General features: G+C 39.3%; 1 protein-coding gene across 6 annotated transcripts in view; it reads left to right on the forward strand.

Annotated features, from left to right (window-relative positions):
• The window catches only part of SIK3 (SIK family kinase 3), a 245,456-nt gene that overhangs the window by 185,485 nt on the left and 44,406 nt on the right, over window positions 1-15,565 (forward strand). For all 6 annotated transcript variants that reach the window (XM_014855543.3, XM_014855545.3, XM_014855544.3 and 3 more), the window contains exons 5-6: window positions 12,018-12,142; window positions 12,688-12,811. In XM_014855543.3, coding sequence (XP_014711029.2) covers window positions 12,018-12,142; window positions 12,688-12,811 — 249 coding nt within the window. The remainder of the gene's footprint in view (window positions 1-12,017; window positions 12,143-12,687; window positions 12,812-15,565) is intronic.

Below are 15,565 nucleotides of genomic sequence, written 5' to 3' on the forward strand. Positions count from 1 at the left end.
ATCTTTATGGGCTTCTTTGTACCTGAGAATTTTCTGAAAATAACTGCTCAATGTTTTAGTTCTTATTATTCAGGATGATATTTTAAAGTCTTTATATTTAAAATAAAAACTTAATTATAGAATAATATAAGGATGCTATAGGAAATTTAAACAACAATGAAAGATTTTTAAATATTTGAACTGGGATCCCACCTCCAAAAGTATCTCTATTTTGAAAGCATTTCTTTTGGGGTTTTTTTTGCTGTATATGTTTTTCATAATTATAATTAGTGATAAACAATTTTATATGCAGTTTTTATCCTTTGTATTATATCAAATATTTTCCTCATGCTGCTCCATATAATCATTTTTAATGATTGTATATCCAGTAGGTATACCATTCTTTACTTAATCTTTCTGTTGTTAGGAGAGCACAGAAATTCTTCGTAGGGCTTTGGTGTTAGCACTCCCCTCTCCTTTCTTTGGCATTTATTAGTGTACTTCAAAACTACAAAGTGTATATACTTAACCTTTGAACATACGCTGAATCTATTCTATCCTTTGCCTTAAGTTTCCATGTTATATTTTGTTCTTGTTTTTTACTTGTGTTGAAGTTGTCATTCTTGTGTTTTTTCCTTTTTATTGCACCAGTGTCTGGCCTAATACTGCGCTTCATCTTGAGCCACGTGACCTAACTTTAGCTTATGATAGTGTAGTTTATTTTACTTATGTCCCCTAATTAGAATGATGCCACGCTGACTGGGCTGGGGCAACACAGCGCTCCAGTATTCCTTGGGATGATGTTAGTTCTGGAAAACGGAAAGAAGATAGTTCTGAATACAAAGTGCATGTAGTTTTAAAGAAATGATTAGACTCTGTCCATTCACTGGCTTGTTACTGATGGGATTTGAAGAATTAAAAGGTTATGATCATTTTTTAAATGTTCTAAGAAGTTAGGGGAGAGTTAAGATTATTTATCTGAAAGATTTGCCAAAATTATTTCAATTCTTAGTTGCCCAGTTTTGTTTTTGTTTTACCATCCAAGTCTTTTAGTTTTGTTTTTTTTCTCTTTCTTCTGCACATCCTTGCTTTTTGATTTGCTAGTTTACCGAACCTGTTTGCCTTGAATTGGACATATTAAAGGAAAAGAAGGAAAATCTAAATCTCTTTAGTGTTATTCTTTGTTAGAAGCTCTTGTTCAATTAGGGAAGACAGTGACATTATAGACAAAAAGGAATTTTTAAATTATTTGTAAATAACATGTCTTAGTCCATTTGGGCTACAATAACAGAATACCACAGACTGGGCCACTTGTAAACAACAGAAATGTATTGCTCACAGTTCTGGAGGCTGGAAAGTCCAAGATCAAGGCACCCCCATGGTTGGTTCTGGTGAAGGCATCTCCCTGGTTCATAGCCAGTGCCTGCTCCCTGTGTCCTCACGTGGTGGAAGGGGCTAGAGCTCCAGGAGTCCTGGAGCCTCTTTGACAAGGCGCTCATTCCATTGGTGAGGGCTGCAGCCTCATGACTTACTCAGCTCCCAGAGCTCCCCTTCTAATACCCTCACAGTGGAGGTTAGCATTTCAGCAGGAGTTGGACGGGGACACAAATGTTCAGACCATAGCATAAGGTATGCTATCTTTGTCTCTTAATATGTGTTACTGAGAAATAGTTATTTTGTTAGTATAAGAGTAATACTTATATTTTTAATGTTGTGAACCGCTTATCATTTATAACTAATTGCCATTATATTGTGACAGTGATTGTACATATCATTACAATATTCTTTTAAATTGTACTTAACTGCAACTGTAAACTTTATCATTGTATAGAAAGTCTTCATAGTTGGCTGTTCTTCATATACGGTTATTGCTGTTTTCAACACACACTTCAGTGGGATCCCTGTTTCAGCAGAGCTCCTAGTTCCTCCCCTCTTAGCTGTTCAGTGAGGGCTGCTCTCAGTACTCACTTATTTCCTTTTTTTACTTCACTCATGTTTCCTCTTTATCTCCCTTCCTCTCTGTTCTTAGTTAACCAGTGGGTCATTTGAAGGATATTTATTGAGTGCCTTCTCTTCTGCCAGTTCTAGGGGCCAGGAAAGCAGTGGTGAGAAAAACAGCCTGATCCCTGCCTTCCTGCGCGCTGATGATAGTGGAGCTTAGATCCCAGCGAAAGGGCCCTGAATGGCAAGAAATGGAGTAGGGGAGAAAGGGATCCTATTATTTTCGCTTTTTTTCTTTGCTTATTATGAGGTATTATGTACATACAAAGAAAGGCACCCTTACTTGGGGGCCTGCCCCGTGGCCGAGTGGTTAAGTTTGCGCGCTCTACTTCGGCGGCCCAGAGGTTCACCAGTTCGGATCCTGGATGCGGACATGGCACTGCTCATCAAGTGACGCTGAGGCAGCGTCCCGCATCCACAGCTAGAAGGACCCACAACTAAAAATATACAACTGTGTACCGGGGGGCTTTGGGGAGAAAAAGGAAAAACTTAAAAAAATTTTTTTTAAATGTACCCTTACCGTATACGTACAGTTTAATGAATCACTATAAAGCAAACACCTGTGCACTTGCCACTTAGATCAAGAAATAAATAATTTCATCAGCCCAGACCACGCCCCCATCACAACCTCATCCTTTTCCCAAGAGGTAATCACTGTCTTGATTTTCATGTTCATCACTTACTTGCTTTGCTTAAGAGGTTTTTCTTTCAAGTAGTTTTCCCACCTGTCTAATGCGTCCCTCAGGAGTTTTGCTCCAAGGGATGCTGTTTATATTGAATATAATGTGCAGTGAGCCCATCCTTAATATAGTTTGCTTGTTTTTGAACTATGTATGAATGGAATCATACTGAACATATTATGTTGTGTCTTATTTCCCACAACACTTATGTTTGTGAGATTTACCCATGTTTGTTTAGCTGTGATTTATTCACTTTTATTTCTGTGTAGTATTCCACGATATGAATCTGCCACAAGAATTGTGTCTACAGATGGACATTTGGATTGCTTTCAGTTTGGAGCTCTTACTAACAGTTGCAAAACATTCTTAAACATTTATCCTGGTACACTCTTACACATTATTGCACAGTTTTCAACATTTAAAAATATAAGCCCAGGAGTGCGGTTGTTGGGTCATACAGTCTGTTTTCAGCTTTCACTTAAAACTGCCACGCTGGCGTCCAGTGTGCGAGCGCTCCCTTTCCTGTGTGTCCTCCCCGTGCTGGGTGTTACTGTGCTTGGTAATTTTTGTCATTCAGGTGAGTGTAATGGTTATCTCATTGTGGTATTAGTTTTTTAATTTTTCTCTTTAATAATGAGGTTGAGCTCCTTTTTATGTCTGTTGACCTTCTTTGTGAAATTTCTGCTTAAATAAGTCTTTTGCCCATTTTTCTACTGGGTTGCATGGCTTGTTGATTTATAGGAGTTTTTGTTTCAGCAGTAAGGTTATGAGTCTTTGTTTTATGTGTTACAGATATCTTCTCTCATTTTGTGGTTTCTCATTTCACTCTCTTTAAAACGTCTTTCAATGAATAGAGATTTTAATATATTTTTAATGTAACCAAATTTACCACTTTTTCCTTTATGATTAGTGCTTTTTGTTTCTTGTTTAGGAAATCTTTCTATCCCCTGAGGCTATAAAGATATTCTCCTTTATTATTTTATGAAAACTTTGTAGTTTTACCTTTTACATTGAGTCTGTGATCCACCTGGAATTGATTTTAGGATATAAGTGAGGGAGGTGTCCTGTTTAATTTTTTTCCATGTGGGCAACCAGTTGTTCCTATGCCATTTATTGGAAAAGTTATCCTTTTCCCCCTGATACACAGTGCCTACCATTCTTTTCAATGCACTGTTTTTAAAGAAACTTGTAAACACTCAGTATTCCTCAAGCACTATATGCCCTAGGGAATTACATAAGCAGAGCAGAGGGTTGCCAGTTAAGAATAAAATGAAAAACAGTAGACTCTAGTAACTAAGGGATTTGGGCTGTAGTAACCAAGTAAACAAAATGGTTGTGGGCTGTGCATTTACCTCGGTATAAACGTGTATGAAGCGTGACAGCGCAGCGTGGGTGAGGGCTTTGAGGGCGTGCAGGCCAGCATCAGAGGCCGGGCCTCGGTGGTAATTTTGTTTAAACTTTAAATTTGCGCATGTTACTTAATGAACCTCACTTTCCCAGACCAACAAAAGTAATGCTCATCTCAGTGAGGTAATAACAGCACTCGACAAAGTGTCCCTTCAAATTTATCTGTTTACTGTATGCCATAAAATTCAGAGTGCTGCGCAAATGAGAAACCGGCTGCCCTGGGAGAAGTGACTCCCGGACGGGCCAGTTCTCGGGCTTCCCAGGGTACCTGACTCCCTCCAGGGTTCTTGCCCGTCAGCTGCTTGGCCACCTTCTCCATTTCTGAATGAAGTATCCTGAATGAATTTCCTCATAGTTGAGAATTATTATTGGTTGGTTGTCGTCAAACTTGGTAAGAAGTGCTTTATTTTATTCACAACATGACATTCTGGATCATTCAGAATGCATCTGGATTATGTTTGTAGTCCATTCCTACGACTTAGCATTTCTTTAAAATAAACTAACAAAAATTCTGAGGGGAAACTATACCATTTCTAATCTGGAGTAATTATGTTATCATAGTTTTCCCCAGGTAAAAGTTGTGTAGTACTTGGGTGACATTGTATGGATACTGCAGACCACCTTTTCCCTCTTTGAAATGCTTTTCTTCTCTCAACTTTGTTCTTGTAATTATATTTTCCTAATTTTCTTCAAGAAGAAAATCACCTTTTCTCTTTCCTTTTTGCTTGTCCTCTTTCTATTCCTGCACCTATGGAAGAGGAGGTCCCTATGGGTGTTTCCAAAGCCTTAATTCCCAGCCATCCCTTTTTCTCTTATTCTTTCACAATGTATCCATTCATTACCAGAACTCAATTCCTCAGAACATCTCCACTTGAATTTCTTCTCACCTTCTTAAACTCAAGGCGCATAACAAAAAAATATACCTTTTTCTTTCCAAACCAACTTCTGCCTTCCTTGAGTCTTTCATCTGCCCAGACATGCATGGTCATACTCTCTACTTTTCCCTCCTTTTCATCTCATGTATTCGGCCTGTCCTCAAGTACTGTCCAGTCATTTTTTAAAATGTTTTTTGAATTGTGTTTCTCATTTTCACTACTTCTACTTTATCACAGGCCTTCAGCTCACCTCATACGTAGTCTAGTCTTGCTGTCAGGTATTTTACAATATCATCTGCCTGCTTCGAAAGTGCCAACGACTCCTCCTTGCCTCTAAGAATGGTTCTCAAATCTCTTCAGAAAGAATTATGTTTTGTTTGTTTACATTCAGATGTCTAACTTATTTCTTCGACATCTAGTAAGTCTAAAGTAAGGTTTATGGATCACTGCAAATACCTTGCTTAATGACAGGGATGCATTTCTTTTTTTTTTTTTTTGAGGAAGATTAGCCCTTAGCTAACTACTGCCAGTCCTCCTCTTTTTTGCTGAGGAAGCCTGGCCCTGAGCTAACATCCGTGCCCATCTTCCTCTACTTTATGCGTGGGACGCCTACCACAGCATGGCATGCCAAGTGATGCCATGTCCGCCCCCAGAATCCGAACCGGCGAACCACAGGCTGCCGAGAAGCGGAACGTGCGCACTTACCCGCTGTGCCACTGGGCTGGTCCCTACAGGGATGCATTCCGAGAAATGTGTCGTTAGGTTATTTTGTCATTGTGCAAACATCATAGAGTGTACTTACACAGACCTAGATGGTACAGCCTACTACACACCTAGGCTTTATGGTGCTAATCTTATGGGACCACAGTCGTATATGCAGTCCGTTGTTGATTGAAATGTCATTATACGGCACACGACCGTACACTGGTGATTCTGATGTATGGACAGGGTTGAAAATCAGTGGTTGGAGAGGAGACAAGGGGATGGGATGGGTGGTGCTTATAATTAGATGTAAGTAATTATCAAGAGAGTGGGTTTTTCATTTGGATAGTAGGTTTGGGGATGCTCATTGCATTACTAAAAATAACTACTTGTAGAAGAAAACATGGGTGAATATTCATGACTTTAGGTTAGGGAATAGTTTCTTAGATATGACACCAGATGTGTAAGTGACAAAAGAAAATTTTGATAAACTGGACTTCATCAAAATTTAAAACTTTTGTGCATCAAAGGACACTATCAAGAAAGAGAAAAGACAACCCACAGAATGAGAGAAAACATTTGTGAAATCCTATCAATGGACTTATATCCAGAGAATAAATAAAAGACAACTCAATTTAAAAATGGGCAAAAGATTTGAATAGACGTTTGTCCAAAGAAGAATACAAATGGCCAATAAGCACATGAAATGACGTTCAACATCATTAGCCGTCAGGAAAATGCAAGTCAAAACCATAGTAAGATACCACATCACCCCATTAGGATGATTGTAATTTAAAAAAAGACAAAAAGTAATAAGTGTTGACAAGGACATGGAGAAATTGGAACCCCTTGTATATTATTGGTGGGAATGTAAGTGGTGCAGCCACTTTGAATAACAGTTTGGGCACTTCCTCAAAAAGGTTAAACATGGAATTACTATACCATATGACCTAGCAATTCCACTCCTAGATATATACCCAAGAGAAATGAAAGCATACATCCACAAAAAAACTTACATGAATGTTTATAGCAGCATTATTCATAGTACCAAAAAGTAGAAACAACCTAAATATCTATCAGCTGATGAATGGATAAATAAAGTGAGGTATATCCATACAAAGGAATATTCTTCAGCAATAAGAAAAGAACTACTGATACATGCTACAACAGGGACAAACCTTGAAAAGATTATGCTAAGTGAAAGAAGCCAGTCACAAAAGACCACATATTGTATGATTCCTTTTATGTGACATGTCCAGAATAGACAAATCCATAGAGACAGAAAGTTGATTAGTGATTGCCAAGGGCTGGGGTGTTGGTGGGAGAGTTGAGGGGGGAAATGGGGAGTGTCTGCTAATTGGTATAGGGTTGCTTTTTGGGATGATGAAAACGTTCTAAAATTGATTGAGGTAATGGTTGTACAACTATGAATATACTAAAAATCACTAAACAGTGCACTTTAAATGGGTGAATTTTACAGAATATGAAATATATCTAAATAAGGCTGTAGAAAAAAAATCTAAATAAAAGTGTGTCGTGAGTGGAACAACGGTGAGAATGTGTCATGAACCAAAGATTATAATTAATTCTTGATCAAATTCTTTGTATCTGGAGTCTAATAAAATTTAAAATTTTTTGGAAAAAAGCAGAAAAGGAAAGTAAGAAAAACAGTGGTCCATAGGATGAAGTCTGAGGTACTTGTTCTCTAATTTAAAGCTATATTTTATCTGGCCTGATGCTACTGTGTAATCTGATATCTTGCCAAATACGTTTACAAACTTGGCATCATACCTAGGGCCATCTCTGTATTGTTGCTTGAACTTGGCATGCCTTTGCTGTGCTCTTCCCCAACCACCATTCCGAATGCCCTTTCACATTTCCCCTGTGCTTTCTCAGATCCTAGCCATTCAACTAAGTTCTGCTTCCTTTTTGAGTCCTTCTACGGGAACGTATTTTTTCTGCCTTTGGTTCTTTTATAGGAACCAACACATTTCTCTACCCATTGGGAGGCTTCTGTAAATACATGTCGTATACATGAGTGGAGGAAGTGGAGGAACTTATTTAGAGACTGTGAAAGAGACATTAAGAATAAGAAGCTTTAGTAAATAATGAAAGACATTATGAATAAGAACAGCTACAAAGCCAAAATAAGATGAATAATCCCATTGAATGGAAATACTGTTTTCTAGGTTCAAGGTGACTGATCAAACTTAAATTCTAAAAGCTTTTCTTTTCCTACTTCTTCGGCATTTCTGATCCAAGCCAGCAAGAATTTTTTCTCATTTATTTTACTCATCGCTTTAAATTTTGTTATGAGAATTTTCTTTTCCAAGTTGGGTCATCTTGCAGTTTTTTCACTTGTATATATGTGTAGATAACTAAAAAACCAACAAAAATCTTAGTAATTCTGTCCATGTCCATCTATTCCCCACCTACCCATCCCCCCTTTGCTTCCTACCACACATCCCGGCAACATTGTCCTACTACTTCCCTAAACTACCAAAAAACCCAACACAGACTGGTTTCAATTTTAACTGCTTTTAGTTTTCCTTCCAGTCTTAAAATGTGTAGCAAAATGCTCCCAAATGCAAGCATCTGAGAGAGTAAAGGAGAAGTATTCTTCCCATCCGGGTTATTCAGTCCCTGAAGTGTTGATTAGGAGGAACTGAACTTTCAAAATGAGTTCCAGATTTGGCATATGTTAGTAATTTGAGGTTTCTCTCATAGCCATAATTTAAATTTTTAGAAACTAAGTTCTGTTAGAGCTGAATGGACAGTGAAGTAGCCAGAATTTTAACTTGCAAGCTACACAGCAGTGGTGAAGATGAATGTGAAGGACGTGTGAAGAGGCACTAGTACGGAGCATAAGACAGCAGTATGCTGTCACTGGAACTGTCCATTTACAGTGACATGCATCGAAGGCGGGTGGAGGGTCAGATCCTGTTAGGTGTGGTGCATTGAAGAATGAATTGGGATATCCCAGGACCATGCACTAGAGGAAGCTGGCTTTAATGAGAAAAAAAAAATGTCATAACAGGCAGGGAGAAGCAAATTTTGCTTAAATGAGCAACACCTTAAAGTTAGGAGTAAGAACAATACTTGTAATGATGATGGGAGAGCCCTTGACAGGTTTACAAGATTAGAGGAGTTTTGCTTAGTATGTAACAGGAAATAGAGCAAGCAGGTGGGGGTTTTATTGTTGAATCTTATTGCAGTCTTGCTGTTGGTCGTTGGATCTAGCTGTTGAAGCTAGCTGTTTGGCTGTACCGTGCTGTGGAGGCAGGTGCTTCTCCAGATGTGGACCTCTCTACTTGTCAGGCCCTAATCATACCATTCATTCTTGCATACTCATTTCTCAGATAAACACCTAATAGGAACCTCAGCCTGTAGCCATCAGTGAAGATAGTTCACTTTGATACTGTTTCCTTTGTAAAGATTTCCTGTTTTGGTAGATATAATAAACAAGCTTATGCCTTCCCCTCCCTGGCAGAGTAAAAGGGTAGAAAGGTTACTAATTGTGGATAGCGCATTTGTGGTTGAAAATCAGAAATTTCCTATATATTTTAAGCTGCTTATTTAAAGGAAAATTTAAAATCAGCTGGTTTCAGTTCATTGCTTGGCTTGTTGCATTCTGCATTCAAAATACAAACAAAATGCTCCGTGATTCTCTCTTCTGGACTCTGCTGTCTGATCACACTAACGTCAGGGTCCGTCGGTTATTACAGAATCCGTTAGTATTTCTCCTCCACACTATGCAGAGGAAGGCCAGGCATGGAAACGGACCTGATGAAGATCTTTGCAAACCAATAAAAAATAAATAAGAGTTCTTTCTACATAATTCCCAAGACAACTACTTTGCTGAATCTCATTTGTTCGGATTTTTAGCAACCTCTCCCCATTCTCTTAAGAATAATCTTAATAGAGTTCAGTGCATGCAGACTTTAACTTGTAAATTAAAATTATCGGGTTTCAAAAGTTGTAGATTGGTTGGTAGAGCTTTAAATGCAGTTTCTTTCATAGTCAGCACTTATTAAGTACCTACTGTGTTTAAACACTAGATTAGGTAATATGAGAGTCAGAGATGAATAAGGTATTTTTAAGAAATTGGGGGGTAGATCTCTACTAGAGAGAGAGGGTGCTTTTAAGGAGCTAGAATAGGAGATATGATATGTATATATGCATCCAAAATAAAGGAGAAATACAGAGTAATACAGGGGAGTACAGAGAAGGGAGAGGAAATTTTCTTATGGGAAATCCAGGAAGTCTTGACAGAAGGGCGTTTATTTTCCATTGATGAATGAGAGTATTCTGTTTCTCATAGAAGTAGCTGTAATGATTCTAGTGATGGCCCTGACCTCTAGGCCCCTTGTGATCATTAAGTTAATTTTAGAACCTTAGGAGGGATGGCTAAGAGGTAGAGGCCCTAGTAGCTGGCCAGCTGCCACTGTCAGTATGAGAAGGTTCTAGTAGCCAGGAGGTGACAAGAGGATTGGCCCAGTGATTTTATTGCAGTTTAATGTAGTGACCCTTTCTCGAGTCCCTGATATGTTAGAAGACAGTTAGTTGTAACTGGGGTGTAGAGGTATAAACAAAGGCTATGGAAGTACAGAGGAGGAAGCCATTGACATGGTGTTTTGTGGTGGAAATTAGTTAAGGCTTCATACAGGAAGCAATATTTGACTGGGCCTTGAAAAAATAAGTGATATTTCAAATGTCGAAGGGAAAGGAAGAGGCCTGGCATAGAGAGGAAACAGCATAAGAAAGGCATGTAAACACAGGATGTGAATAGTCTAGTTATGCTAGAGTGGCTGGGGAGAAGTTGGAAGGTATTGTGGAGCTGGGTAGTGAAGGGCCTGAAATGACAATGCTAAGAGATTTAAACTTTTGTGTAAGGAGGAGGGAGCCACCAAATATTTTTGAGTGAGGAGGTAACACAACGTGATTTGTGTAACATTCACTGTGCTATGAATGGGTGGCTGAGAGGAAAATGAAATAGATATAGGTGGTAAGCAATAGCATCAGTGTAGGTCAGAGATGATGAGTATGAACTGAGATAGCAGGAATGGAAATAGAAAGGAGGAGATGGATTCAAGACACACTTCTACCCCACCTAGAAGTTTTATTACCAGTTTGAAATGGGAAATAAGAAGGAAAAAAGAAGGATTACTCCCTTGCTCCCAGTTAACTGATATGGTAATGCCATTCATTAGTGAACATGGGAACTTTACTGGAAGAGCAGATTTGATTTTGGAAAATGGTGAGTTGGAGGTGTTTCTTTCCAGGCAAGTATTGGAAATTCATGTCAGGAACTTAAGATTTGGTACCAGGACCAGAGATATAACACTTGGAGAATTATCATCAAACAAATGATAGTGGAATCTGTGAGACCAGAAGAGTTAGCCCTGAGAAAATATAAAGCAAGGAAAGAGTCAAAATTAGTACATGCCCTACTGGAAAACACCTTCTGTAGAGGGTGGAAAGAAGAAAAACAAGTAGTAAAAGGAGATGGTTGGCAAGGAGAGTAAAACTAAGAAAGCGAAGGAGTTTGAGAGAATGCGGAGGTGCTCAGCATTTCAGATGCTGTGACTGCAGGGGCCTGGGCAGAAGGGGTTCTAGCCTGTCCTACATACAAATTGTTCGTATAAATATTTATGTACTTAAAAGTGTTTATAAGTCAGCAACTCTCTATACTTTGGCCTGCCATCCTTGCTCATTTTCTTCATGTTCCTCCCAAACCTCACCCCTCCCGTCTCCTGTCTACTCTCTCTTAAAGCAGTGGGAGGAGGAGAAAAGAAGGGGAAGTTGAAGCGCAAAGAGAGTTGAAGTTAAAATGTAAACATTCTTGGGTCAATATGTAAATAAATGGCATATTCTTTATTTTGAATAAGCCACCTTAATGATAATAATGTCCCTTTATCTAATTTTTTGTCAGTGCGTCTCTAGTGGTCATAAATATGTTTGTCTTAAGTAAAAATAATATGAAAATTCTGGGTTCGGTTGAGTAGGCTTACATATATTTACTGATTCTGATGTGGTCTTAACATCAGTCATTATCCAATTTCATTTTTGTTTTTAAAGGAATAAGTACCACTTGCCTCACTCAGTCCAGGTTTATGAAGGCGGCAGTGCTGGTTTTACTGACATAAACCACTCGTGTTTTCTTTTAGTTCACCAAATATCTTTTGCATTCCAGCTCGATCACATCTCTATTTCACTATTATTTTAAGTTTAAGTGACTGGTTATATAATTTCTAAATGTTCACTTTTCACATTTGCTATTCAAACTTAATGATTCAGAACCGTTATACTAGTGACCAGAAACTAGTATTTGCTGGGTTAAGATAACGTGAGTTGTGTTCATTTGCCTTTCTAGATTTTGGCTTCAGTAACCTCTTCACTCCTGGGCAGCTGCTGAAGACCTGGTGTGGCAGCCCTCCCTATGCTGCACCAGAACTCTTTGAAGGAAAAGAATATGATGGGCCCAAAGTGGACATCTGGGTATGTATCTCCCTTCACTTACACTCTATAGCATTAGTTACCCTTGACTGATGGCGACTGTCCTCATCCTGGACAGCGCATAATGCTGCCCATGAATTGAGATCTTGATTACCTGTTCTTTGAATTCCCAGTTCTTTGTGCAGAGTCTTTCCTGTAGCACTTGTCTTATGAACTGAGCCATAGATTTCAAACTGCCCCTTTTCATCTGCAAAAAACCCCAAGGGCAAGCTTGGATGGGTGCCCTTGCCAAGAACAGAGATTCTTTCTGTTGTTGCCGCTTGCCTCCTCCATAAGAGATGAGTACTGAGAGAAATTCTAGATATGTTACCCAAAATTAATGTCTGGAAGCAAAGAAGAATGTTAAGTATTCTAAAGATGGTTGGCCTTGACAGTGCCCTGTATTATTTCTCATTAAAAAAGAATAAAAAGTTTGTTCCATTATCTTGTGCATGACTCACCATCATCTTTATACACGTACTATAATGGCCTCTTTTGTTTCTTCCTCTGATGTGATTAATTGTCCGTACTCTCTCTTGGGGATGCAGAGCCTTGGAGTCGTCCTCTATGTGCTTGTGTGCGGTGCCCTGCCATTTGATGGAAGCACACTGCAGAATCTGCGGGCCCGGGTGTTGAGTGGAAAGTTCCGCATCCCATTTTTTATGTCCACAGGTAAGGGAGTTGCCAGCACACAGCTATGATTGGGTTTATGGAAAGTTAGACATGCTAAGTTATCCCAGGAATTGAGTGATGGGGCATAAATGGCCCATTTAACAACCTTTCTTAGCTCTAGTTTGCTGAACTGGACCGCCAGAGGTAAGGTTCTGTAGGAACAGAGTGTGCAGGCCTTGGCATCAGATAGCCCTGCCTGAGTTTGCCTGAGTTTCGCTCTGGGTTCTGCACATAGCTGCTAGTGTTGTGTGGCAGATTACTTAGTCTGTCTGAGCTTGAGTTTCCTCATCTGTAAATGGCTGACAGTTCTGTGAAGGCTATTACTGTGAGGGCTAAATTAAATAATGTATGTAAACAATCAGGCGAATTACATGGTGGCAAGGTGATAAATATTCCTGTTTCACCCCTCTCCTTCACTCCGTCTCCCACCCCTTTTCAGGAAAATATTTCCATTTACTGGGACCCCATTGCGATGTGGCAATAAATACCAGGGATAAAGCAGGCTTTGCGTCTTAGTCTTGCTGCTACTACATTTCCTACTTCTGTGACATCCCCCCAACTCAAATAAAGAAGTATTTTTTAAATGAGTGGGCTATGGAGTAAGTAGCTCTTGGAACAATTTAACCCTGGAAACAGATACCAGGTACCCAGAATCTGCAGTGTTTTATCATCATTTATGTGCATGTAAGAAATGAACATTTTAGAGACAGTGCAGTAAGCAGTCTGTTTAGTTTTGCTTAATCATGTTTTCATTTTAAGGAAGAACATACAGAGTAAATGTCCACTGGGTTGGCAACAAAGTGCGTTGCATTTTAGAATAAATAGGTGAAACTTGTACTCAATTTAACTTTTAGTCCCCTTAGAATTAATGGGTTAATAGTATGTCAGATAATAAGTGCTGTGAAAAAAATAAAATAGAGAGGGAGGTTTGGGGATAGTGGGTGGGAGGTTATTTTTTAAAAAGTGTGGTCAGGGAACTCCTTCACTAAATAAGCGACATTTCAACAAAGACTGAAAGGAGGTGAGGGAGCGAGCTGTGCAGCCTGAGGAGGAGCTTTCCAGGCAGAGGAACAGCAGGCACAAAGGCCCCAGGGAGCACGCTTGAGTGTTTCAGGAGCAGGACCGAGGCCTGTATGCTCAAAAGGAATGAGAGACAGGACAAGAGAGATGAGGTCAGAGAGGCAAGAGCTTACTTTGGGGCCCAGTCAGTCAATGTGAAGACCTTAGTTTTAGTTTTTACTCTGAGTGAAATGCAAAGGATCAGAGGGTTTTGACAAAGGAGTGACATAATCTGACTCCTGTTTTTTCCTAAATTTTTTAGTGGAAAATTTCAAACATACAAAAAAGTCCAAAGAATTGTACTGTGACTTTTATTTCTTAGAAATCACTGTGGCTGCTCTATTGGTTGAAAGGTTCAAGGGCTGAAGGAGGGAGACCAGTTAGTAGGAGACTTTTGCAGTAATCCAGGAGAGAGATCTTGGTGGCTAGTTCCCAGACTGGGGTGGAGAGGTGGAGAGGGAAAGAAGTGGTCAGATTCAAGAGATACTCCATACTGTGTGGCAGGCACTGTTCAAAACATTTCACAAACATTTATTATAACAGCCCTCTGAGAGACATAAGACTGTCACCTCCATTTTATGGGTGATAACCCAGGAGACATTTAGCAATTTTCTTAAGATAACACAGCTGTTAAGTGGCTAAACCGGAATTTGAACCTAGGCAGTCTGGTTCCAACATTTCTGTTGCATTCGATATGAGAGAAAGAGAGTAATTAAAGGTAACTCTAGGGTTTTTGGCTTGAGCAACTGGAAGGATGGATTTACTGCTAACTGAGATGGGCATGGCTAGGGAAGAATACTTACATTTTGGAGAGATGTTTTGGATGTGTTAGTCTGAGATGCCCATCAGACATCTAAGTTGAGATATTGTGTAGTTGAACATAGGAGACTGTAACTGAGTTGAGAGTTGTGGGCTAAGTATGTACATTTCGGAATCATTGGTGTCCAGAAAATGTTTAAAGCTATGAGGAGAGATCACTTTTTTAGGCAGTGATTATAGAGAAAAGAAGAGGTCCAAGGATTAACCTCTAGAACACACAAGTATTCAGAGATCAGGAAAATGAAGAGGGATCCACAGAGGAATGGCTAGTGAGGTAAAGCAGACTCTGCTGTCCTAGAAAACAAGTGAAGAAAATGTTTCGAGGAAGAGGGAGTGAGTAGCTGGGTGGAGTGCTGCTGATAGATCAGATAAGAGAACTAAGAACTGAATATTGGGTTTAGAACTATGGAGATCATTGATGCTCTTGATGTACAGCTTTGGTGGAGGGACAGGAGCAAAAGCCTAATTCATGTGGATACAACAGAAAAGAAATAGAAGGGAAACTGAGAAAGGAAATAGACACACCTTTTTCCAATTTTACTATAAAAGAAAGCAGAGAAGGGATCCAGTGGATTGCTCTGGCTGGAGTCACCAGTGATCTTGTCATAATCAACTGAATGTCCTCAGTCTTTATCTTAATGACCATCAATATTTAGCACTTTACCACTCCTTACTTTCTTTTTTTAAAATAGACTTTATTTTTTAGATCAGTTTTAGGTTCACAGCAGAATTGAGTGGAAAGTATAGAAGGTTCCCATATAGCCTCTATCCCCACACACTCATAGCCTCCCCCACTATCAAGATATCCTGCACCTAAGTAGAACACTTGTTATAATGCAATCCATCAACCTACAGTGACATGTCATTATCATGCAA

The sequence above is a fragment of the Equus asinus genome, chromosome 20 (genome assembly GCF_041296235.1).
Source record: "Equus asinus isolate D_3611 breed Donkey chromosome 20, EquAss-T2T_v2, whole genome shotgun sequence".
Taxonomy (NCBI): domain Eukaryota; kingdom Metazoa; phylum Chordata; class Mammalia; order Perissodactyla; family Equidae; genus Equus; species Equus asinus.